A 26,810-nucleotide genomic window follows, 5' to 3' on the forward strand; every position below is an offset into this window, starting at 1 on the left:
AGGGTAGAAACTCTGCATCATTTATCGGCTACTTTCTTTTATTCCTACGTTTTGTCGATTCGAAACTACTCCGAATGCTACTCATCCGAATAAAATCTCTCCAAATACGATATGTAATGATTTTCATGGGCATGTATAACCATCAGTTGAAAAACATAGCTAGATTCATTTTTCATCTATTTAGCTTACATCGAAACAGATAACACTGAATCAACAATTTGTCGCCACAATACACGGTTTGAGACCACATCTCTCCATCCTCTATTGCGCCCCACGCTCGCCAAGTCGTTCTGTATCTGATCAGCCCACCTCACTCTCTGCGCTCTACTCCTTCCTGTACCTGTTACATCGGAAGCAAACACCATCTTTACAGTGTTGCTGTCCGGCATTCTTGCAACATGTCCTGCCCATTGTACCCTTTCGCCTTTAGATATCTTCTACTGGGTTACTGGGCTCGTGTTTCACCCTTCGCCGCCACACACCGTCTTTTTGTACACTGCCAAAGATGGTCCTAAGCAATTTCCCGTATCCATCGAATCCTACTTTAGCAATATTTCACATATTTTCTCTCTACCCAACTATGTGTATCGAAATTGAACAACAGTCGATCGCGTTTGAATCACAAACATGTGCTTCTGCCTGTCGTATTGAGGCGGGTTTGCTTCTGCTACTGCAATAGAGGCTTGTTTGCAGCTGTTTGATCATTTATTCATCCACTTAGAATTCATTTGTTGATCAAAATCATTATCATATCAGGGGGGAAGGGGAATTTAATTTCTTTTTGCTCTTTTTTCGTTTCAGAGAGCGAGCAAAGGCGCTTAAACCTAGGCTATTAGCCAGGGCAAGGCTAATACCTTCGCCCCATCCGAGGAAAATCATCGGCAAGGATAATGGAGTGACATAAATTTCTTAGCAAAGTCACTCCCAACGTATTTCCACAAATTTTCTATCATTTGCTTATAATGATACTCCTAAACCACATACCCTACCCACCATCCAATTCCTTGACATCTATGAGGGCGTCGGTGAGTCGCTGGCCTCTCGTTAAGTAGATGTCATATCATCATTTCCTTCCCTTTCCTAGTAACGGAGAAGATGGGCGTGGCCGGCAATGATAGCTTTCATGTTTTATCATTTTGGACCCCCAATTGGATTTCCATTGAATCCCAAATGGAAATCCATAAGCAATTGGGGTAAGAAAGGTAAAGAATATACATGACAACTATCAGTATGCAATCTACGGAATACTCCGTTACAACGCAACGCGACTGCCAAAGATGGTCCTAAGCACCCCACTCACTCACTCGTATATCCTGAACACCCCTAAGGGTACATTGGGCCAAAGTAAAATATATCCATCCTGGGCGGTTGCTCGCTTTAGTCTTGACTAGAGCCCAGGTCAGATTCCTGTTTACTTCCTTTATTTTTTTTTGTTGAGGGCACGTCGCCACGAGCCCCTGTATCTGCCTCTGCTTCGATGTCCTTTCGAATTCCAATCCAGCGTTTGCTTGTAGGCTCAATTGTAGAAGAGTGTTGAGAGTAATCTGGCACTCGCTCTTTAATACACAGAGGAAAATGACAACACTGGTTCTGCCCAAGATCGTGTGAGCTGACGAAGTGACGACCTATTTCAGCGACCTTCTCTGCAGGAGTTATCAAGCGATTCTTAGAGCCATTATTGTCTAGTGGGATCAAAGGTGGAATGAGCCGAGGCTTGGATTTTAGTATTTTGGTCATTTTACAGAACGGCTAAGCATAATCTGGGAGAGTGCGGATCTTATTTGAGAAATCGTTATTTTTGAGGTCCACCATTCTGGCCTGGATAATTTTTGTGATTCGATTGCAGCGTGCCTTAAGTTCAGGCAGTCCAGTACGCTGAAACTGCCTGCGAGTGACATTCCGCAATCGAATCAAATCTTTGGTGAGTGTATCGATGTTTAAGGAGTTGCTTACCTGCCGAGCCGTCGGTACATGTTGCTCCCGGGCCGCCGTGATCGCCTCCTCGATAGCGCGAAACTGGCGGTCGATACTTTCCGACGTCTCCGGACGCACCTCGTAATCGACGGTATTATCGACGCACTCCTGGAACCGCTGCCATGCCGGTGCCGATTGACCGAGGAGCCCAGTTCCGCCACCACCGGATAGTGATCCGAACTGAGCTCCTGGTAGACGACCGGCTGCGAGACGTGGTGACTCAGGTTTGTTATGTAGAGGTCGAGGGTTGCGTGTACACCGGACCGACTCAGCCGAGTGGGGGAATCCGGGCTCAAGATCGTGTAGTGGCCTTCCTCCATGTCGTTGCTCCAGATGGTGCCGTTTCGACTGCCGCGACTGTTGCCCCAGGCTTGATGTTTGGCATTCAAGTCGCCGGCAATGATATACTGGCCTTGCCTCCGCGTCAGCTTGACGATGTCCCTCCGAAGGGCAGCCGATGATCCATCGCCGGCTTTGGCTTGCGTTGGACAGAACGCCGCGATGAGCGCGATTGTGCCGACCGAAGTGGTGATTTCGACACCGATGGCCTCGATGACACTGGGCTGGAAGCTTGGAAGCAGACGACAGTTGAAGTTGTAGCGAAGAGCGATAGCCACACCGTCTCCCCTGGTCGGCCGGTCGAGTCGCACTATGCGGAAGTCCGGGATGTTGACGTTCACCTCCGGTTTTAGGTGCGTTTCGGTGATGAACGCCACGTCTATTTCCTTGTCCTCAAGGAAATCCTTCAGATCAATTGTTTTGCTCTTTAGCGAGCACGCGTTCCAGTTGACCAGGCCCACCCTAGCAGCCATTTTTAATGATGAACATGCCAAGAGTGAAGATCTGGTCGAAGGCACAAAACTCGACATTTGACATAAAGCTTTATCTTATTCCAAGTTGCCACAAACAACTATTGGCTTAAGGTATTTAAATTTATTTATTTATTGCATACAGTCAACAGGCTAAAAGCACCCCAATGACAAACTTAACACTAAAAATTATGCAGAATAATTAAAATCTAACACAAAATAATCTTAATTCTATTCTTGTTAACTTCACAAGAATCATGGAAACCGAACTCTTCGTAACATCTATTGCCTTGCCACGATATAACAATACTCCGAAATCTTTAACAGTAGTTCCGTATTGTATAAATAATAGCCATGCTTCATAGCGATTGCTTCCGACCAAATGACATTATGAAGCATTTAGTTACATTAAGTACCATGCAGTGGCGTAGCCAAAAACTTGGTCTGGGGGGGACTGTGGGTTTTCTGAATTGCTGAATTGAATTGATGGAGTAATATCAATGTTACTAGTTCATCTCTTGGTTCTCGAATAAAAATGATGTATGTGTGTACTATAATTTCAACAGTACTTCTCAGCGCTATTTGTACCTTCTGATGCCGTTACGATCTTTGCTTGAACCCGTGCCTTCGGTCTACGTTGGACCCTTTTGCGGAAGTAAAACTCCAACAAGCGGTGTTAATCCTGCAAGGACACCGTTCTGGGAAAACCCACGCTCAGTAATGAGCATTAATGAAAACAAGCCGAAGGGGAAGTCTCTGAATGCTCTGAATTCTCCACTTCTTTCTAAGAAACAAGGAGTGGCATTACGCACTGTCGTGACCGATCCCACCACCGCTCCTAATCGGAGCGATTGCCGCTACCTCCGAACGACAATCAAAGTAGAGAGCAGTTCTACCCGCTCTCTGACTTGATTGTCATCGGGAACTGCTTCCTCCGGCGGCATTTCGACCAGCAGGGGGCGGTGCCACCCGCTGCCTACTACTGCCACCGGGAACACGGACCTATTCCTATAGGTCCACCGCTGCTCGGACCTACTCCTGTAGGTCCTGACCCAGGAACGGGCACTATGATATGGAAGTTTCGGCCCAGGTGCAGGTCTCGCCGTTGATGCGCCTAAACACATCGGCCAAAATTTCCAATTGTTTCTACCATTTTACTCATATCTATAGACATATGAGACATGGTCCGGTAGTGATGGGTTAACACTCCATTCGTGCCATTCATACCTTGTTGCCATATTTTACCATGAATGCCTTCACGTTCATTAGGTGCAATATAATTGCCTACTTTTTGGCGAATTGCCAGAATTTGCATTGAGCTTTCAAAGCTTGCTTACATCACATGTTAAAGAATTTGTGATATGCAAAGATTTATAATAAGTGCTGACGAGTTCGGTGGTCTAGTGGCTACCGCTTCTGCCTTATAAGCAGGAGGTCGTGGGTTCAATTCCAGGCTCGTTCCTTTCCTACTTTGTATTTCTATCTTAGTTCTTTCTGTGTTTCTCGTTCTACCAGAACGATTCCTACTGTTAAACCTTCAACACTAACAATCCAAAAACCTCCCGTGGCACCTATGAGAGGTCGTAGAGTTCTCTGCATCTTTCTTAAGTAGGTGTCCAACTAACCATCCTTCCCCTTCCTCAGCATTCGCAAGGACGTGGCCAGGACAGATCACGACTATTGGAGAGTGCATTGCTTCCATCTAAGAGATAGCGATTAGTCCCAAATCAATATCTGTGGTAACGGATGAAAGTGATTCTACTCTCATACAATAGTCTTGGCTTGTACCACCTACGAATTTGTGCGAAATGCTCAATGCTAATGCAAAGATTTATAATAAGTGCCTTGTACTTCTTTCTTAGCTTTTTCAGTACATTTAAATACTTTTTCGACTTTAATTTATTTTATTTTTTTCAACTTAATCGCTATCACCACACGCACCACGACTCGAAACGAGCAAACCATGCAAACTGTAATACGAAAGAGCTGACGAAAAGAGAAGCGCAATGAGGCCCAATGTTTCAAGACCGTCCTGCCAAAGCGCGGAAACAAATAGAAGCAAGCTGGAAAATTCAGATGTTCCTTCTAACTCTAACATTGGAAATATTTTTTCTCCAATCGAAATGAGCAATCAGTTCGATTTGTGCCTTTCTCGCATTTAGTTAAGACACCAACCTTATATGGGGTTTTTTATGGTCCGATGTACCATTTTCTTCATAACTTTTAAACGGATTGACCGATCGTGATGAAATTCAATAGTGATCAACAAGGCTTTGTCCCCTGTCGAATGAAACTTGTTGCGAGAAAATCGGTTAAGGACTACTATACGAAAAGTTGACGATTTTCTCGCAACAAGTTTCATTCGACAGGGGACAAAGCCTTGTTGATCACTATTGAATTTCATCACGATCGGTCAATCCGTTTAAAAGTTATGAAGAAAATGGTACATCGGACCATATAAACCCCATATAAGGTTGGTGTCTTAACTAAATGCGAGAAAGGCACCACCAACGCTAGGTGGATTAATCTGGGTTTTTTGATAAAAGTACACTGTAGCGCATATTTTCAAGATTTTTCAAGCGAATTTGCACCTAGGAGACAGATCTCGGCGAGTTTTACTAAACTACCAAACTACGGTTGAAAACTAAAAAAATGGCAGCCACTCAAAGTGGCCTGGGGTAATATTGACCCCAGAGCACAGACAAAAGGTTAAACAGCTCTCCTGGTAGTTGATCAACCCCAGGGGCTTTGTTATGTTTCAGCCGGCCGATCTCCTCCTGGATTTCCTAGAGATTCGAAACCTGAGGTCGTATATCCTGAGCACGTGCTCCTAGGGTCATTACCATACCGCTACCGTTATCTGCCACATCACCATTCAGGTGCTCTTCGTAGTACTGCCGCCACCTTTGGATCACCTCACGCTCGTTTGTAAGAAGGTTTCCGTTTATGTTCTTAAATACACATATCGGGCTGTGGCACATGGCCCTTACGTGAACGGTTTAACTTCTCATAAAACTTTCGTGCGTTTTAACGCGGTACAGTAGCTCCATGTGGTAGATTTCCATGTGGCTTGTGAATATTCTTGCGGGGGAAGAAAGTGCTTCGGACTACCATTCCGCGGGAGGCTGCAAAGTTTATGCATCGTTGACCGTTTTCGTTCGATGTGGTATGCAGACTATACGGTCCGATGACCGGTCTGTACATTTCCTCCCTTCCTAGCTGAGCGCTCATGTCACCGATGACGATTTTGATTATTCAAATTAAGTGCTAATCTAGCAGCTTTATCAAAAATTAAATGCAGTGTTTCATTATCCTCAACGACTGGGAGTAAAATAGATTCATTTTCAGAATCCAAATGCGTTCACTTGAAGTAAAAGTACGTTGTGACTTGTGGTCTGCGTCATTGCGCGAAATTCTTAGTTCCTGGTGAACGTCTAGAAAAAATTGCGTTGAAGCTTTACACCCTCAGCAGACGGGAATTCTGCTAAAGCGCACCAAGCGCCAATAAAAAAATACTAAATTTTTCGTAGAGTACCACTAGTGCCCAATCTACGAAGTACATCGTAACTATGCTATGCTATGCAGATCTAAAAGACCATCAATTACAAAATTTCCTTCAAGCTCAAAACAAAGAATATCCTACAAAAAATGTTCGAATAAATTAATAGGGGAAGGGGGGGCAATATGCCCTAGCTAAGCAAACACTGCTCTATTGTCTTATTTGTAACGCTATTCACGGGTATTTTTACATTATGCATCAGTTAAACAAGATAGCTAGTTGATGCCATTCAGAAATTGTCAAAAATCTCAATCATATTGATAATATTCACATTTCAAAAAAGTGGTGATATTCTGTTGCCGGGAAACTGGCAGCTCCTAGGGAACAAAGTACCACGCGTCGGCGAATCAGCATTCTAGTATGGATAGTCCGTGGAGACGCAAGTACTTTGTAGGTTAGTGGCACTAGGGCGTTTTGCCTCGCCAAAATATTAGATGTGTCGTAAAAACGTGCAAATTTTCGGTTTTTCCGATCTTCCCATAAACTATTTTGAAACTGTTTTCGCCTAACCTACATAATTCTAGATCTAGTTTTGTTACGGACATCTTAATGACGGTAAATATGAGGGAAACCACAAAAGGCGTTTTGCCTCGGGGGGCGTTTTGGGGCCTCTTCCCCTACGAATAAAGTTCCGTTTTCCTTGTGCAAACAAATTATCACAAGACAAAAAGGCGCTCGGTGCGGTTTTGAAGAACCCCAACGAATTAGACAAATTTTATAAATTTGCTAATGTTTGCTGGTCGGGAAACTGCACAATCTCTGATCACATTCTCTCGCAGTAGCCGACAGTTTTAACTCTCCGATCATGTTCCTCTCGCTTGCAGAACCATTTTCCAGTATAGAGCAGTGCCAGTGGGTGGTAAAAATATTTTCCTTCACCCACGTATTCCCATGCATATGAACAGACTCGAACACACGCGCATATGTGTTTGTGAGCGACCACAAAACGGACTCGTCCACTAGTAAGCTTGTATTTACAACTTTGCTATTCGTATGGATGGAGTTTCTTGCATTGTACTGCTACAACTTCCTGTTCGGTTTACTCACTTGGCGCTATAAGTGCGTCCCCGAACGATTCATTCATCGGGAAATACGAAAAGCGCAAGCAAACGCATTTCTCTTGCCGCCAACGCATTCCAATCAATTAGGAGTAGTGGGTAGGTACAGATGGCAGCTATATCCGCCTACATGCTGCAGTGAAAGAATAACTCATGAAGATTGTGCGTGGATGGTGGCTGATTAATAATGGAATTGTTTACGCAAAATTAGTACTACTTGAGTCCTGCTGCTTTATTATTATTCACCCAAATTACGCTTGCTAGCTCTCCTTAGCCTAGCGGTAAGATGCGCGACTATAAAGCAAGACCATGCTGAGGGTGGCTGGATCCGATTCCAAATGCCGGTCTAAGCAACTTTCTGTTTGTAAATTGTCTCCACTTCCATGGGTATGAAAGTAGGTATAATCAAAAGATATTTTAGTTACTAGATAAAGATTGTCGCTTCGGTTTCCTTTGTTCTGCTGTCCGAAACATGTGTGGTACATACCTGTCAAATCGTATGGATTTTCCTTCTTTGACATTTAGCTCCCCTATCCTCGCCAGCAAAAGATGTTCCGGACAGCGACGACAGCGACAATCTTTATCTAGTAACTAAAATATCTTTTGTATAATCGTTTTAGCCTCATGATATACGAATTTGAAAATGAAACCTCGAGGTTAATAATTGTGGAAGTGCTGAATGAACACTACCCAAGTAACCAAAAGTTCCTTTAAGAGTGCGTTTTTCGCTTAAGCAGCTCTGTGAAGCTGATTAAGCGAAAAACGTACTCTTAAAGGAACTTTTGGTTACTTGGGTAAGCAGCGAAGCGACAATGTCTCAGTGGGGGATGTCATGCCAATAGGAAGAAGAAGGCGCTTGCTAGAGACGATGAACCCGATGAACGCCTTTTCCATGGCTTTCCGTATGTCTTTTCACCTTCCGGGATTATTTGATTATTTTGGCGTGGAACTACGTCTGTGTCTTCTATTTTGGGGTACACGTTACGATTGCGAAAAATCATTGAACGTCACAAAAATATGATAGGCTATGCGTTAATATCTTAGCCATTTCTCGATACAATTTTATTTCCTCGGATTATTCGATCCGCGTTTTTTTACGCGGATCGCTTTTTATCGTTTTTTTTTTCTACCAGGATTTCAAGATTTATGCGCTTTTTAGGCGTGTTTTGGGATTTACGCGGTTTTATACAATGTTTTAATTTACGCTACAGGTATCCTCCGCTTGAAGACCGACTCCAGTGTGTTTATTTATAACTAAACTATATGTATACTTGACCCGGCAGACGTTGTCCTGCATAGAAGGCGAAAATGCGCGTTGTGCACGACCCATGCGAAATTCTAAATCTTAGTTTTAGTTTTTCACGATTTACTCAACTTTATTCGTGATATGGGGCATGAGGCAATATCATATAAACCCGTCGGAAACTATAACAAACATATCTGCTGAAGGAGCATTGGCACGGCAAATGCTGGGTAAAGCGTACTATTGGTACTTCGCGTACCTGAAGGAATAAAATAGACCCCATCTCGCGGTCCTTAGTCTCTTACCCAGCAGCTCCTATCCCTACCTCCCCGCGGCGCTGGCCGGGATACGAGCAACCTTAGGGAAGATCGGGTAACCAACCCCGGTGGGAACTATGGTCGTATGCTGTCAGGGAAGCGGGGGTTTGCTCCTCTCCGGAGGTGCAAATCTTATTGAGCGTCTGTTCTCCATGTCAGGATCGGCTCACAACAGCGTCTGTTCTCCATGTTAGGGGCGGCTGATCATCGTCCGAGTGCCAGCGAGAGACTCTAAGTGAAACTGTGCACCATGGTCCACCGGAAATAAGGAGGAATGGTCCTCCGGAAATTTAGGGGGTTTGGTGTCAGGCCCTGCAAGCCAGCCAAAAAAAACTCACGCAACGAACAGTCAACAAGAGAGTACGGAACGGAACCATCGACGAAGACCACTGCGACGAAAAGGGACTAGCGATTGGAAACTCGGTTCGTGGAACTGCAAATCTCTCAACTTCATCGGGAGCACACGCATACTCGCCGATGTGCTCAAGGTTTGTTGGAAGGGATCAATGGTGCGAACGTTTAGAGGGAATCATACCATCTACCAGAGCTGCGGCAACACACACGAGCTGGGAACAGCTTTCATAGTGATGGGCGACATGCAAAGGCGCGTGATCGGGTGGTGGTCGATCAACGAGAGAATGTGCAGGTTGATGATCAAAGGCCGGTTCTTCAACTTCAGCATAATCAACGTCCATAACCCACACTCCGGAAGCACTGATGATGATAAGGACGCATTCTATGCGCAGCTGGAACGTGAGTACGATAGCTGCCCAATCCACGACGTTAAAATCATCATAGGAGATTTGAACGCTCAAGTTGGCCAAGAGGAGGAGTTTAGACCGACTATTGGAAAGTTCAGCGCTCACCGGCTGACGAACGAAAACGGCCTACGACTAATTGATTTCGCTGCCTCCAAGAATAGGCCATTAGCAGCACCTACTCCAACACAGCCTCCCGTATCGGTACACCTGGAGATCACCACTGCAGACAGAATCACAAATCGACCACGTTCTGATTGATGGACGGCACTTCTCCGACATTATCGACGTCAGGACATATCGAGGCGCTAACATCGACTCTGACCACTATCTGGTGATGGTTAAACTGCGCCCAAAACTATCCGTCATCAACAATGTTCGGTACCGACGACCACCGCGGTACGACCTAGTGTAACGTTTCACGTTTTTGTTGTTGTTAATTAATTATTCGTAAATTGATAAAATCGAGCTATCTCTGTGCTCAACTCGCGTACATGGAACATGTTATAAAAGTTCTGCTTTTATAGCATGGCGCTAAATTTAAAATAAGCGGTTTAAATTCGCCATCCTTCTCGGCGTCATGCAAATAATTTGGCGCGATTTTCAAATAATGCATTCTCCTGAAGAATAGTTACAGAGTAGTCTTTTAAAATACTTGAATAGGGTTCAAATTTGAGCACAGTTTCTTGGCGTAGCTATTTCATCCGCTCGATCATTTCGCTAGAAGATCGGCTGGAAAGCAGAAGTACGCGATTAGAGATACTTACGCTTTGAGAATATCTTGTGTGATTTGAAGTACAATTTAAAGGTAACATTAGTGAGTGAGTTTATAAAAATGATAAGTGGTGTTAAACGTTTTGTGTTTCTTTCTTTGTTTAGTGGACTGAGGTCCGTTGTATCGCAAAAATTCTGCTTGATTTTTTTATTAAATCTACTACTACGAAAAAAGGTAATTATACTCAATTATGTGAGCGATTTAACTTAATACTAAAATAAATTCGTGTTGGACGTAGCGCAGCCATCGCATCACCGCCATCGTCGAGGTTTTCTCGAGCCAGATGCTGCCAGATTCGTCGGAGTTCGTCGGGCCCCATCGATCATCAAAAACCTGCGCAGGTACGTGTTAGAGCTTAGTTACATGGCCATGTTTGCTCTTATGTTTCCATTTCCGTTGAAAAACGTCCAGCATGAATAAACTATTCTAGAAGTAAAGTGATGGTGATTTAGTTTAATTACGTTTAACGTCAGTTTCTCAAATAAACGACTCACTAATTTCGGTAACCAAAACACGTTATTTCTTGGTTGTATGGAAACCTTTTGCGGTCCCTAAGGTCTTGCGGTGAATGAATGGGAGGAGATTTATCTTGCGCTTGAGAGATTTTGCCAATTTCGCTTAATAACCGTTCTAGGGTTTTCCCTGAGGCAAACAGTCTCAAAAAGTCGGGCAAATAAAACGTGACCGGTGGTCTCTCGTTGAGAGTGGCGCTAAAGCCGCCGATTAATTAAACTCGGTAAACGTGAACGGTTATACTAGAGCGACTGAAGAAACCTGATGTCGCCACTGCATACGCGCAGCATCTCGAGGCAGCGTTGCCGGAAGAGGGTGAGCTCGATGGGACCCCTCTTGAGGACTGCTGGAATACAGTCAAAGCAGCCATTAACGACGCAGCGGAGAACAACGCCGGGTATATGGGACGAAGTCGACGGAACGATTTGTTCGACGAAGAGTGTAGACAGATTCTGGAGGAGAAGGACGCAGCACGGGCGGTCGCGCTGCAGCAAGGTACCAGGCAGAACGTGGAACGGTATAGACGGAAGCGGAGACAGCAGACCCGCCTTTTTCAGGAGAAGAAACGCCGCCTGGAAGAAGCGGAGTGCGAGGAGCTCCCAAGTAACATTTAAAGTTTTATTCCGCTCTAGGAATGGTTTTCAAGATCAACTTATAAGATCTAATAATAAAACCCAATAATATACGACAACCTTCTGATGACCACTATAAGAGTAAGATATGGCTAAGTGGCCCTCTCTAGAAAACCACTATAAACCTATTATAAGAGCATTTAGAAACCCTTTTTGAACCACTTGCAAAAAGGGAAGGCGGCAGGAGGATCACAGTTACCTTTGCCGAAAGTTGACGTACTTTTTATTTCCTAGTGATTTTCTCCCAAATTATCAGTTTCTTCAAATTCAAATTACAATTAAGTTAAGTCGAGTATCTGCATTGAAGTGTGTGAAAGTGTGAAAGATATTTGTGAAACTTTGGAATTATGGAATGTTGAACGAGTTTACTTTGGAGCTTTGGTGTAATAATGCACTACTCGCCTCATTACGCTGTTTCAAATACGGAGCTGACGCCGAACATCTTTTGTAAAGGAGGATATGCAAGGGTTCAGGAAAGAATTAAATCTTATCAAGACAAATTTGTTGTTCCGGTTGAAGAAGGTTGAAGTCGGAAAACGATGAATTATCCAATTACAAACGGCCAAACAGGTTTCTCGGAATAGGATCACGGTGAGCTCTTTCCAATTTGTTTTCTACTGCAGTTTTTCAAACAGAATTTTAATAAAAAGTGGAAATACGCGACCGACACAAGATCGTGCATGCTGGCGGTGGATGTGCGGGGTGGAGACGATTTAAGGTCGAACTTCTATTCAATTGCATACGAAGTATACATTTATGGCCTCCGTTTCGTAAACTTGCGCGCTATGATATGCGATCTTGTATTTGCTGGGGACTTATACTTAAACATTTCTATTTCTTATACTTAACTTAAACTTAAACTTATACTTAAACATTTCTATTTCTTAACATTTCTATTTCTATTAATGTACAGTTACTGCCGTTACGGACTGATTGTCCTGTACCGTTTTTCTGTGTTGGTTTTATCGCTGCACCGTAGAGGGGGCAGTTATGCCCTTTCTCAAAGAAAACACGAAAGAGATTGACCGGATGCCAGAAATAGTATACCCGAGCAACACACATGTTGTAAATCAGTCTATTATACTCACATACGACTAAATTTGGTCATACATGAGTTATTTCAACCAAATCAACGTGAATTGTGCTGCTAGAGTAAGATATCACATAATCGTTTATTTCCGTGATTACTAATATAACCTAATTTTTGCGTAGTGGAGATTTCCTTTGCTACTTCACTGTAATTCGGCTGCCGGTGTGTATCGAAATTGAACAACAGTCGATCGCGTTTGAATCACAAACATGTGCTTCTGCCTGTAGTATTGAGGCGGGCTTGCTTCTGCTACGACAATAGAGGCTTGTTTGCAGCCGTTTGATCATTTATTCATCCATTTAGAATTCATTTGTTGATCAAAATCATTATCATATCAGGGGGGAAGGGGAATTTAATTTCTTTTTGCTCTTTTTTCGTTTCAGAGAGCGAGCAAAGGCGCTTAAACCTAGGCTATTAGCCAGGGCAAGGCTAATACCTTCGCCCCATCCGAGGAAAATCGTCGGCAAGGATAATGGAGTGACATAAATTTCTTAGCAAAGTCACTCCCAACGTATTTCCACAAATTTTCTATCATTTGCTTATAATGATACTCCTAAACCACATACCTTACCCACCATCCAATTCCTTGACATCTATGAGGGCGTCGGTGAGTCGCTGGCCTCTCGTTAAGTAGATGTCATATCATCATTTCCTTTCCTTTCCTAGTAACGGAGAAGATGGGCGTGGCCGGCAATGATAGCTTTCATGTTTTATCATTTTGGACCCCCAATTGGATTTCCATTGAATCCCAAATGGAAATCCATAAGCAATTGGGGTAAGAAAGGTAAAGAATATACATGACAACTATCAGTATGCAATCTACGAAATACTCCGTTACAACGCAACGCAACGCAACGCAACGCAACGCACTTGCAAAAAGGGAATGCGGCAGCTGTCAGAATGTTGCTTTGAAAAAAGGGAAACAAAACTTTGAAGATAAATAATAACAAAATGGACTGTCGATGAAAATTATGATGATAACAAAATAATATTTTCTTTCAGGTTTGTTTTTCGATTTACTGCCATTGAAAATGAGGTGCGCGTCCGATTTCATGGTCAAAGCTGGTGAAAAAATAATGTTGAACACCACGCGCCGCCAATATAACGTACTTCAGGGAAATAAATTGAAAATATTTATTACCACATTATCCAAGATTGATTAATACTTTTGCCTAAATTATTGGTAAATAAAATTATTTGTCATAAAAAGCATGATACGCGGTGAAAATAACGTTTAATCACAGAGAAACAGACGTCTCATTTAGAACAAAATGCAATCAAAATCATCGTCACGAAAACTTTGTCGCCCAATGCTAAACTCCTGGTGAGTGGCCAAGCGGCAACCAGATGGCGGTAGTGTGCAAACGTCAAACACAAGCAAAATCGATGAAAGCGCCATCGGTGGCCGATTGACCACCTACAAAAAGTTAAATAAACCGTTAAAAAATGGAACGATGGAACATATGTTGAGTGAGACGTCTGTTTCTCTGTGGTTTAATCATAAATTTCAGTGATATTTTTCACTGACTTCGAAATGCATTTCCATTTTCAATATGGCCATCATAGAGTTTGATCAGAAAAATTTTGCTTTTATTAAACACCGTCATAAACTCTTCGGAATGCAAACATTCTTATGGGGGTAATTCATTTGACCACATTATGACCAAAAATTGAAGCTTTATTCGAGCGTTGAAAATTGGATTTATTATGCTCTTTATCACAACCATAGATCTATTCATATGGTCAATAGGCATTTGACGTTTGAAGCTTTTTAAGCAGATTTATGCGAGGTTTATTGATAGCAATAAGAGCGCCAATAAAACTGAACAATTAGCTATGGTGATTGCTGTCATAAGTCCGCAATAAGAATTAGATAAATCCAAGAAGCATGGAAATTGTTACTTGGGCTGTGCCGTTCTCAAGAAACACGCAAGTTCTACCAGAAGCTCAACGCATCCCGCAAAAGCTTCCTGCCGCGAGCCGAAATGTGCCGGGATAAGGATGGGAGCATCTTGACGGACGAACGTGTGGTGATCGAAAGGTGGAAGCAGCACTACGAGGAACATTTGAATGGGGGAGGTTCCTTCATCAGTGCTGCCACCTGTAAAAGTTTAGAGAAAAAGTAGAACCTTGGAAACTTGACATGGCATGATATAGAAAATGAGAATTAAAATGTCTCTAGAAAGTTATAGAAATTTTTTTGTCAAACAATTTTTAGTTTGTGGGGTTAGAAATTCAACAATCTTAAGCATTAACTGCTTATTCCAAAAAAATATAAATTTTGAGATATCATGTCTATTTTGTGTGATTTTAAAATTCTAACCCGGTAAACCAAGATTTTTTTTAGAAACGTCCTTAATTTTTGTTTTATAACAAAAATAAACTTCATTTCCTATACCACACCGTGTGAAATTTCAATGATTCTACTTTTTCTCTAGATGACAGCTGGTGGTCTTCTCCTCCCCTATGGCGCTGAGAGTACAGGCAGTGAAAGTCAAGGCAGCGGAGGAGATGACTACGTCAGTTCAGCGGACGATGGAATCCAACCAGCCCCCACCTTGAGGGAAGTTAAGGATGTCATCCAACAGCTAAAGACTAATAAAGCAGCTGGTAAGGATGGTATAGAAGCTGAGCTCATCAAGATGGGCCCGGAAAAGCTAGCCACTTGCCTGCACAAATTGATAGTCAGAATCTGGGAAACTGAACAGCTACCGGAGGAGTGGAAGAAAGGGGTTATATGCCCCATCTACAAGAAAGGCGACAAGCTGGAGTGTGAGAACTTTCGAGCGATCACCATCCTTAATGCCGCCTACAAAGTGATATCCCAGATCATCTTCCGTCGTCTGTCACCATTAGTGAACGAGTTTGTGGGAAGTTATCAAGCCGGCTTCGTTGACGGCCGCTCGACAACGGACCAGATCTTTACTGTACGGCAAATCCTTCAAAAATGCCGTGAATACCAGGTCCCAACGCACCATCTGTTCGTTGATTTCAAGGCCTATGCCGACAGTATAGACCGCGTAGAGCTATGGAAAATTATGGACGAGAACAGCTTCCCTGGGAAGCTTACCAGACTGATCAAAGCAACGGTGGATGGTGTGCAAAACTGTGTGAAGATTTCGGGCGAACACTCCAGTTCGTTCGAATCGCGCCGGGGACTAAGACAAGGTGATAGACTTGTCGTGCCTGTTGTTCAACATTGTGCAAAAAGGTGTCATGCGGAGAGCCGGGTGTAACAGCCGGCGTACGATATTCAACAGATCCAGTCAATTTATTTGCTTCGCGGATGACATGGACATTGTCGGCCGAACATTTGCAAAGGTGGCAGAACTGTACACCCGCCTGAAACGTGAAGTAACAAAAGTTGGACTGGTGGTGAATGCGTCAAAGAAAGTACATGCTTGTGGGCGAAACCGAACGCGACAGGGCCCGCCTGGGAAGCAGTGTTACGATAGACGGGGATACCTTCGAGGTGGTCGAGGAATTCGTCAACCTCGGATCCTTGCTAACGGCCGATAACAATGTCAGTCGTGAAATACGAAGGCACATCATCTGTGGAAGTCGGGCCTACTACGGGCTCCAGAAAAAAACTGCGGTCAAAAAAGATTCGCTACCGTACCAAATGTGTCATGTACAAGACGCCAATAAGACCGGTTGTCCTCTACGGACATGAAACATGGACAATGCTCGAGGAGGACTTACAAGCACTCGGAGTATTCGAGAGACGGGTGCTTAGGACCATCTTTGGCGGTGTGCAAGAAGACGGTGTGTGGCGGCGAAGAATGAACCATGAGCTCGCCCAGCTCTACGGCGAACCCAGTATCCAGAAGGTAGCAAAAGCCGGAAGAGTGCGATGGGCAGGGCATGTTGCAAGAATGCCGGACAGCAACCCTGCAAAGATGGTGTTCGCTTCCGATCCGGCAGGTACGAGACGACGTGGAGCGCAGCAAGCGAGATGGGCAGACCAGGTGCAGAACGACTTGGCGAGCGTGGGGCGTATTCGAGGATGGAGAGATGCGGCATCGAACCGTGTATTGTGGCATCAAATTGTTGATTCAGTGTTATCTGTTTAGATGCAGACTAAATAGGGGAACGGTTCGCCACTTCATCTCATAGCTCCTATTTCCATCCCATCAAAAACAAAGCAATGGAAAGGAATTTGGTTTGTTTATTATTTTTGTATTTTTTTTCAGCAGTGAGCACGCATGTTGACAAAAAGAAGCGACGAACTTGGTGCCGTATTTTTTTGTTTAGCAATGAGATGGATATATGTACAGTGAGATGGAGATCGGAACATTTCCCCTAAATGAAATGAAACGCTTATTATTGCGCTAGTATTGTCGGATAGTGCATTGTCCGCTAGAACTAGCTCATATGTAAACGGGCCGTTTACATATTCACTAGTTCTAGCGGACAATGCACTATCCGACAATACTAGCGCGAAATTAGCATAATGTAAACATTAGCCATTAACTATTAGCAGATGACAATTCCTGTTTACAGTGCGCTAATATCGCGCTAGTATTATCGGATAGTACGTTGTCCGCTAGGACCAGCGAATATGTAAACGGGCCATAATGGTTGCGGTCGTGGGAGGTAATTTCTGCAGAAAATTTATTCGCAACGATGGCGACGGTAGCGGATCATTCATTTGATTTATTTATTTTAATTTATGTCGCAAGAGAGAATTCTCTTCGTCGACTTCCCCTCTTTTAAATAAAAGTGACTAGCAGCGGATTTCTTTGCGGTTTATTACCTCAGAGAGATAGAAAACAATGCGAACTTGCATTCTAAGGTGATAATATGCGAAGAAATCATCTGCTTATTGGCCCGTTTACATATGAGCTAGTTCTAGCAGACAATGCACTATCCGACAATACTAGCACGAAATTAGCATAATGTAAACGCTTATTAGCGAGGACAATTCCTGTTTACATTGTGCTAATATCACGCTAGTATTGTCGGATAGTGCATTGTCCGCTAGAACTAGATCATATGTAATGGCCCGTTTACATATTCGCTAGTTCTAGCGGACAATGCACTATCTGACAATACTAGCGCGATATTAGCATAATGTAAACAGGAATTGTCTTGGCTAACAAGCGTTTACATTGTGCTAATATCGCGCTAGTATTGTCGGATAGTGCATTGTCCGCTAGAACTAGCAAATATGTAAACAAGCCATAAACGGGCCATATGTCACTTTTACTCAAAAGAGAAGAAGTCGATGAAGAGAATTCACTTTTGTGACATTCGCCCTTTTACCAGATAGAGCTTGAAATGAGTCCGTAAACACCAATAGGTGGCGTTCAAAATTAAATGATTTCTGTCCTTGCTTGGTTGACTATTCTAACGTATTGTAACCCAATGAAACACTTTGCAATATTGAAACGGATGGAAACCAAACAAAGCATTTAACGTCAAACTGTAAAACAGAGTTGAACGCATTTGCTGCAATCTCCTAGAGATAATAGTACCGGATTTATTATTGTCTATTTATTTCTTCATATAAATTCTTAGTGGCTAACGATGCCAAAAGTGGTTTCACGAAGTATTGTCTGCTCCGATTCTAAAGATCAGGAAGAGTATAACGACACTGGTCCCTTAAACATTTACTATTGCCTGTGTGGTCAAATGAGCTTGATTTTAGGTAAGTTTTGCAGACCATTCCATACTTTCATTAGTGATCGGATAATTAACCCAATAGTGGAGGAACTAAGCGTTTTCGAATATTGTAGCCCGAAAATCCAGATTGTTCCACTTATTTATGATAATAGTGTCTTTCTCGCGTATTCAAAAAATGTGATGATAAACACAAACAAATAAACACACAATTAAAGCACTTTTGGAAGTAATGATCAACGGAGTAACTTAAGCTAAATGATAGAAGTTTTATTATCATTTAAAATAAGTTACTAAATAATTTATTACCAGAATTTAAACAACTGTTAGGCAGAGTTGTAGAAAAAGTGAAGGATTGTATCAAAGATAAGAATGCAAATTGAACGTAGAATTACGTATAGTACGATAGTGAATGCTAAATTTGATCATCAACATGTTATGCATGTTCATGGTAATAGCGGATGGCTAATAGCTGAAATGTAGGCAATTTACTGTTGAAGTGCAATTTCAACATTGGCTGGCGAAATTGAATTTTTCAATAGTTAAATGCATTGAATCAATTGTTTACAGAATATTATTGAATAATTGTATACTGAATCTTAGAGACTTTACTGATCTACTCATACCAAAATCTCGAGAATCCGTTGTAAAACGGCTGAGTTATTGGTTCGTACTTCCTGACCTCTTTTCATGACGGTCCCAAACCGAAGAACGTAATTCTACGTAAAAAAAAAATTTTTTTTTTCAAAGTTTGCAGCAATGCATTCAAATGAACGCAAATGCATATGAATTGATGGAAAAAGTAAAATCTATCCCCCTAAAGTGCTATTTCGACCTCTCTTATGTGTTTTTCTTATTTTTTTTAATGCGCGAGAAAGGCACCACCAACGCTAGGTGGATTGATCTGTTTTGTTTTTTTAATAAAATTTAATTTATTAATTTCGTCTTCAGATTGCATTGTGGAGAAACTTCCCCTTCGGCAACTGGATGGAGCACGAGTCATTGATTCGGCGAAACACGCAAACAAAATCACAGCTGAACCAAGCGAGACGGTATTCATTCGTCGAGAAGCGGGTATCGAGAAGCAGCACCGGCTCAAATGCAAAAAATGCGCCCTTCCACTCTATTACCGACATTCTAACGACACCCAAGTAACATTCATAATCCGCCGAGCGTTGGTAAAATCCAAGAGCGACACATCCATCACCGAACTGTTCAAACCGGTAGCATCAGCTTCACCATTGGAACCGAAGAAAGTTATGGTCACCAAGCACACGAAGAACATGGGAAAATTCAGCTCCGTCACGGTGTCCACCATCGATGAGGAAGAAGACGAAATCGAGGCCCGGGAGGTCGCTGACAGTTACGCGAACAATGCCCGAATCATTGAGAAGCAGTTGGAACGAAAGGGCGGCAAAACGAACGAGGTCGCAATCAAAGAGAAGAGCGAGCCTCCACCGGCTAAGAAATCTCGAGGAACGTTGCTGGATGCGTGATGAGATTTTAATATCATTTGGAACATACGATACTGAATATGCTAAATAAACTAATTTCTGGATTATGATTTTAAACAGGTAGTTAGATGAATATAGATTTTAGGGCATGATTTAGGAAACCTCTATAAGTTGTTTCATGTGTCCGCGTCACATTCCATATACCTTACGCGCGTTCACGCATTTACGTGCGTAAAAGCTCTCCGGACTGTAGCTACAGCATCATACAAACCCACCGCGTTCTGTCCAAAGAATGTTCAAACGCAGAGCGCAACATCTTTCAATCCACTCTCGTTCTGAAAGATCAGATTGCCGATCCACGTCATCACCGTCACGCCAAGCATGATTTTAATACATTTTCATCATGTTTGAGGATCGAAATCTCAATTCGATTCGATTTGACTAAAATTTTACTAGGCAAATGTTATCAACTTTATCTTTTGATCTTTGAGCGAATTGTATTATATCTACTGATTTTGATTTCCGAATTTTCGATTGAATCTGGAAATAAAAACAAAGGCGCCACTTTATTATATGGGGCCCCGATTCTATGACACTGCCCCGAATGTCACTAACCCGAACGCCAGTACCCCGAAAGACTATTGCCCCGAATAACACATTACCCCGAATAGTCACTACCCCGAATTTGTAAAAAAAAACATGTGCTCACTTGCTCACTTTATTACTTTATTAGATTGCGTTTTAATAATTAAATGAAAAATGAAAACTAATCTGTCAAAAATAACATATCTCTATATATAAAAATGAGTTTACAATTCCATTGAGGCAATATAAGATATAAAATATTGCTGAGAAAGAAGAACAAAAGTAAAAATGGGTACTACAGTAGACGTTCGATAACTGCAAATCATTTAACTGCAATGCTTTTTAACTGCAATTCGTTAGTTGCAACAGTTTTGCAGTTATCGGACCGCTAAACTTCAAACTGGTGTCAAATCCAATGACAGCTGCTTTGCACTGCACATTTAGATGCACTTTTAATGCATCTTACGTCGATTGACAACCGTTTGACGTCTAGAATGCGTTGCAGTGCAAATAAGCGTGCAAAGGTAAGCAAATAAAGCGTGTTATCTGGTGGAAGCCGATAAGCGACCGCTTTTGCGTGTTGAGAATGAAGGGCAAATTCTTCAACTATAGTCTGATCAGCATCTATGCCCCAAGCCTGATGACGTGAAAGATGAGTTCTATGAGAGCCTTGATAAGGCCTACGGAGAGTGCCCAACACATGATGTAAAGATTGTCTTCGGGAATGCAAATGCGCAGATCGGAAGAGAAAGTTTCTTTCGCCCTGTCATTGGTACGGAAAGCCTTCATTCCGCTACCAAAGATAATGTTCTGCGACTTGTAACCTTTGCTGCTGCTAGAGGGATGGCAATAAGCAATACCTACTTCGCACGTAAGAATATCCGCAAATACACCTGGCAACATCCGAGTGGAGACACTTGCTCACAGATAGACCACGCTTCAAGATCAACTATGGTGTGCAGCGTCCGAGGGCGGGTGATCCCTGTCAGATCCGTGGGTGGAAGACCAATCACTTCGACAGCGAAGTTTTCACCGCGGCCCTGGGACTGGAGGCCAACACCGACAGTCTAAGCGGGGATGCGCTGATAGCTGGCCTATCACGCGCGTGCGACGCTACTATGCCGAGGAAAGCCCTGCCAAGAAATGGCAGACGCCCGGTATACTGGTGGAGTGCCGAAATTGCAGCCCTACGATCAGCCTGCCTCAAGGCTAGACGTTGGACGCAACGAGCCCGCACCGAGGAGGAAAGAGCGGTCCGCCGGGAAGTATTTCAAGCTGCGAGACTGGCCCTTAACAAGGCCATCAAGAGCAGCAAGAGAGCGTGCTTCGACAACCTGTGCGAGGGTGCCAATGCGAATCCGTGGGGTGACGCCTATAGGGTCGTGATGGCCAAGACCAAAGGGGGCTCTTCACCCCCCGAACGGTCACCGGACCGGTTGGCGAGGATTATCGAAGTACTCTTCCCGTCCCTAACCACAAGTCCCTGGCCTCCTCCTGCGCTGCAAGGCGCTGGGAGTGTGGCCGAAATGGTGGCTCCGGTGACGAACGAAGAGTTACTCGCAGTGGCTAACACCCTTGCGATGAACAAAGCTCCAGGCCCCGATGGAGTTCCAAACAGTGCACTCAAGGCAGCGATCATAGCGAACCCGAACATGTTCAGGCTAGCTATGCAGAGATGCCTGGATGAGTGTTGTTTCCCTGAGAGATGGAAAAGGCAGAAGAGAGAGATGGAAAAGTCAGCACTGTGGCAGACTGGATGAGTGCGAGAGGCCTTGAGCTCGCTCAACATAAGACGGAGGTGGTTATCGTCAGCAACCGTAAGTCGGCACAACATGCAGTTGTACACGTGGGAGACGTCGCGATCACTTCAAAGCGGAGTCTGAAGATTCTTGGGGTCATCATAGACGACAAGCTTACCTTCGGTAGCCATGTCGAATATGCGTGCAAGAAGGCTTCGACTGCTGTGGCGGCATTATCGAGGATGATGTCCAACAGCTCCAAGGTGTGCGCCAGTAGACGTAGGCTACTGGCAGGCGTTGCCGCATCTATTCTTAGGTACGGCGGCCCGTCCTGGGCAAAAGCACTGGGGCTAACCAGTTACCTGCAGAAACTGGAGAGCACCTACCGCTTGATGTGTCTCAGGGTGATATCGGCCTGCCGCACGGTATCGCGCGACGCATCCTGCGTGATAGCGAGTATGATGCCAGTCGGGCTGGTCATCCGGGAAGACGAGGAGTGTTTTGACCTACGTGGCACCAGAGGAGCCCGCGAGCGTACCAGGGTGACTTCGGTTGCCAGATGGCAACGCGAGTGGGATAACTCCTCGAAAGGTAGGTGGACCCACCAGCTGATTCCTAACATATCAAGCTGGGTGGGGAGACCCCATGGGGAGGTTCACTTCCATCTGACACAATTTCTGTCAGGCCATGGATGTTTCCGACAGTACCACCACAGGTTTGGGCACGCGGAGGTCCCCGTCTGCCCTGACTGCCCAGGTGTTGACGAAACTGCAGAGCACATACTGTTCGTATGTCCTCGTTTCGACGTCGAAAGAAGAGCAATGCTAGACGTTTGCGGCCGGGACACAACTCCGGATAATCTTATCCAGCGGATGTGTCAAGCGGTGGAGAAGTGGAACGCAGTCTCGACTGCAACCACTCAGATTGCCTGCAGCTTGCAGAGAATCTGGCGCGCCGAGCAACAATCGACAAGCATGACTAACTTGTGATTGGTTAGTTAGAGCGAAAGTGCCGAACGCGAAGAAGTGTGTGAATGGTCTGCCCATGCAGAGGTAATGGCGCAGCGGGTGGCAACCGAGATCGTCACCTCGAAGCATGGCAGAAGTGTGAATGAATAGGTGTATGTATGGACTGCACTGAATGAATGAAAGAGCAGTCTCACATGGTACGATAAAGGTGGGCATACAAGTTAGTCCCACATGGCATGAGAAGGGTGGGCACAAAAGTTAGACCCGCACGGCATGAGAAGGGTGGGCACACAAGTCAGACCCATAGGAGCGTTAGCGTGTGTGCAAGCATGGAGTGTATGAGCATGAATCAAGGGTTTGGGTGGGCATACAAGTTAGACCCACATGGCATGAGAAGGGTGGGCACACAAGTTAGACCCACACGGCATGACAGAGGTGCAACAGAGTATGTAGGGTGTGTTTGAGGGTGCGATAGAGCGAGCACCCAAGTCAGTCTCGCATGGGACGGGTGCCTGTGTGAGCGAGAATGAGCGAGTACGTTTAGTACTGTCATCCCCCAGAAGTAGTACTGGGAGGTAGTTCCTGGGGGAAACGATGGTGGAGCCCAAGGGAGTTTAGTCGGTATTACCGGTATGGTCGAGTCCGACACTCCAGTACACTTCCGTGTGGTAGTTTGGCAACTACAATGTACGTGTACTGGGTTAGTGTGTAAATGCATTCTCCATTGTAAAAAAAATAAAAAATAAAAAAAAAGACCACGTGCTGGTCGACGGACGATATTTCTCCGATGTTATAGATGAAAGGTCCTTCAGAGGTCCGAACATCGACTCGGATCACTATATTGTAGTTGCGAAAATTCAGGCGCGACTTTCCAGCGTCACGAATTCACGAAACAACAGAACGATGCGTTTCAATATCCAACGCTTGTCAGTTGAAGGAGTTGATGAACAGTACCACCAACAGCTGGACGAGCGGATAGGAGATGCCAACGGATCTGGCGAAGTCAACAAATTGTGGGAAAATATTCACGAAGCTGTGGCTACACACCAAAAAATTCTTGATTTTATAAGTGACGCAATCCCTTAAGCTGACGTAGCCAACCGAGACACATATCCGAAAAGAACATAATATTGCGTCATATTCGCTGTGACACCTAAAATAAATTATTTACAGTTCTATTCTGTCATCAAATACGGAATTCTAGAGCCATTAGATGCTTCTCATTGCCAAACAACTTAAATTTACAATAAGGACGACTGAAACGCAAAGCGTTCCGAAGCAAACAAACAGAGCGACATGTGAATGCAAGGCGCCCTACACCAACTGCAGTTCCCTTTTTCCTTCTCTTACCACAGAAGCAAGCAGCGAGCAGGGGATAAGCTGATGCATCACCATATTCAACAAATCGTAGAACGTGTTCAGCTTCGATCTCCTTTGTGTCAAGTAGCAGAAATGACATAGTGGTATCGAAAGGGGCTTGCACTCTGCAGATCTGATGTTAGATTTCCATACTGGGCCTTGTTATCATTTTTGCTACATACGCTTAATTTTTAGTCGTGTAAAATTCGGAATCCACATTTTGGAGGCCTTGTAAAAATAAATTTGAACGCAATAATGCGTCTATTGGTTCGCTTTTATATGTCGGTCTTAAATGACATAATATTACACAACTTTTTCGTAGTGTGTACAACAACACAGAAAGTGTTAGGCACTGCACACGACGCCAACGAAATGGTTGGTTTGATGAGGAGTGCCAACGAGTGACGGACGAGAAAAATGTGGCAGAGAGCGGTACAGTGTAGCAAGGGCAGAAGAGAAACGGATCCACCACAGAAGAAAAAGGCAACAAGAAGAGAGTGTGATAGCTGAAGCGCAAGAGAACATGGATAGAAACGATATGCGGAGGTTTTACCCAACTATCTATGGCGCGCGGCAACACTAATAACATAATAGCTCACATTTTTAATGGGTTTTGTTCGCTATCTTTGTTACCTAGCCGAGGACTGCAAATCTCTCTAATAAAGACACAAAGAAAACATTTTCATTGTATTTGATTTCAGATTCCTGCCCAATATATTGAATTTGTTTGAATAATATTTTGGCACTCTTTGGAAGGATAAATGAAAAAACGGGGCCAATTGATGATTTTTTGGATTACGACGGCACAACTAGGTCTAAAAACGGGACTGTCCCTTTTAATACGGTACGTATGGTCAGCCTATCTTTGAGTGAATTGTATATATCTCTACTGATATTGATCTCCGAATCGGGAAATAATAACAAAGGCACCACATTATCCTATGGGGCTCAATACAACAGACCTGTCTTTATAATTACTTCCAACAGAAACGTGTATAAGCAGAATATAGGTATGCAAGTAAAACTTCCATCGCATGAAAATTCAAGTCATTTTAGGCCTGCTGGCAAAAAATCAGCCCAATCAAATCGCTGAGAATCGAGATATTGACCTTCCAACATGACCATTTTGTATGGAAACCGAGCTTGTCTTTATGCAGCGTACACACCAGTCAAGCAATTTGACAAACATTGACTCCACCCCAAGAAAACGCTTTGGTTGCTGCTTTGTTTGAACGTGTGTGTAGTTGTTCGAACAACCATTTGACAGTTGGCAGCTCGGTTGGAAAAAATTAAAACGGTTTGATTTGAGTTGTCGGGGGCGGAGTCAAGGTTCGCCAAAGATGTTTGAGCATTTGTATTGTCGGCGTATCACCAACTTAGAATTCGGAAGTCGGGACTTCCGAACCGAACTTTCTTCCGAATTTTTATCTGTCAAACTAATTGATGCGTTATTTAACGCATCTTTAGGAGAATCCAGCGCACTACTTCCGAAGATGGGTAAGTTACCTATAGAGGGACAAGGGGCAATATGGACACCCTAAGGTTTTAATCAATTTTAGATGATTTAAATTGAATATAATTCGGATTTCTAGCAATTACATGATACTATTACTCGTTAACTTCCAGTTCTGTTTTGAATCGTATTGAAAATAAGGCAATTTCAATCAAATAGGACGATTTTGTAATAGTTAATTTTTCACTACTCTCGGGAAGGTAGCGGGGTAGATTGGACACCCCCATGGGGCAGTATGGACACCCTTATAAAATATGAAGAAAATTATCTTACTTGTGATTATATGCCATTGTAACCTATTTTATGGATCATCCAACATAAATATTACCCAATTGTTCATCTTCCTGTCATGATTTTGTATGAGACACCTAAAATTGTGTTTGGATCATCAACATCCGAAAATCTATTTCCCTCTTCTTAAGCGAGGTCATATATGGTCGTTTTCTATATTAATTCCATGACGAATAGAAGAAGATTGATTACGTAACGCAAAAATATGCCACTTTCAGCCGGCCTCATACATGTATGTCGAACTTTTTGTATGAAGCATATGATTGTTTTTATATGGATCCTCACACTTATTGCAAGACCCTTATCAATCGTCTCTACTCTAAGCATTGCATAATCTATGCATACTCTTATTCACTCTACTGGCATCGCCAATCCTTCCAATGGGTTGTACCGATCAACTTGCCAACGAGATTGCCAAATCTATACAAAACACTTCCTTTTTTGTCGCACTTTCAGCGACTTTTATGGTATATATATGCTTCTATTGGGCCCTCCTTAGCCGTGCGGTAAGACGCGCGGCTACAAAGCAAGACCATGCTGAGGGTGGCTGG

General features: G+C 43.5%; 1 protein-coding gene across 1 annotated transcript; it reads left to right on the forward strand.

Annotated features, from left to right (window-relative positions):
* Nucleotides 1-18,141: 18,141 nt before the first annotated feature.
* Nucleotides 18,142-19,921, forward strand: LOC134215850 (STING ER exit protein). The gene is made up of 2 exons (XM_062694952.1): nt 18,142-18,378; nt 19,302-19,921. Exons 1-2 carry the CDS (start codon nt 18,258-18,260, stop codon nt 19,844-19,846), a joined length of 666 nt encoding a protein of 221 aa, XP_062550936.1. The 5' UTR covers nt 18,142-18,257; the 3' UTR covers nt 19,847-19,921.
* The last annotated feature ends 6,889 nt before the right edge of the window (nt 19,922-26,810 follow it).

The sequence above is a fragment of the Armigeres subalbatus genome, chromosome 2, assembly GCF_024139115.2.
Source record: "Armigeres subalbatus isolate Guangzhou_Male chromosome 2, GZ_Asu_2, whole genome shotgun sequence".
NCBI lineage: Eukaryota > Metazoa > Arthropoda > Insecta > Diptera > Culicidae > Armigeres > Armigeres subalbatus.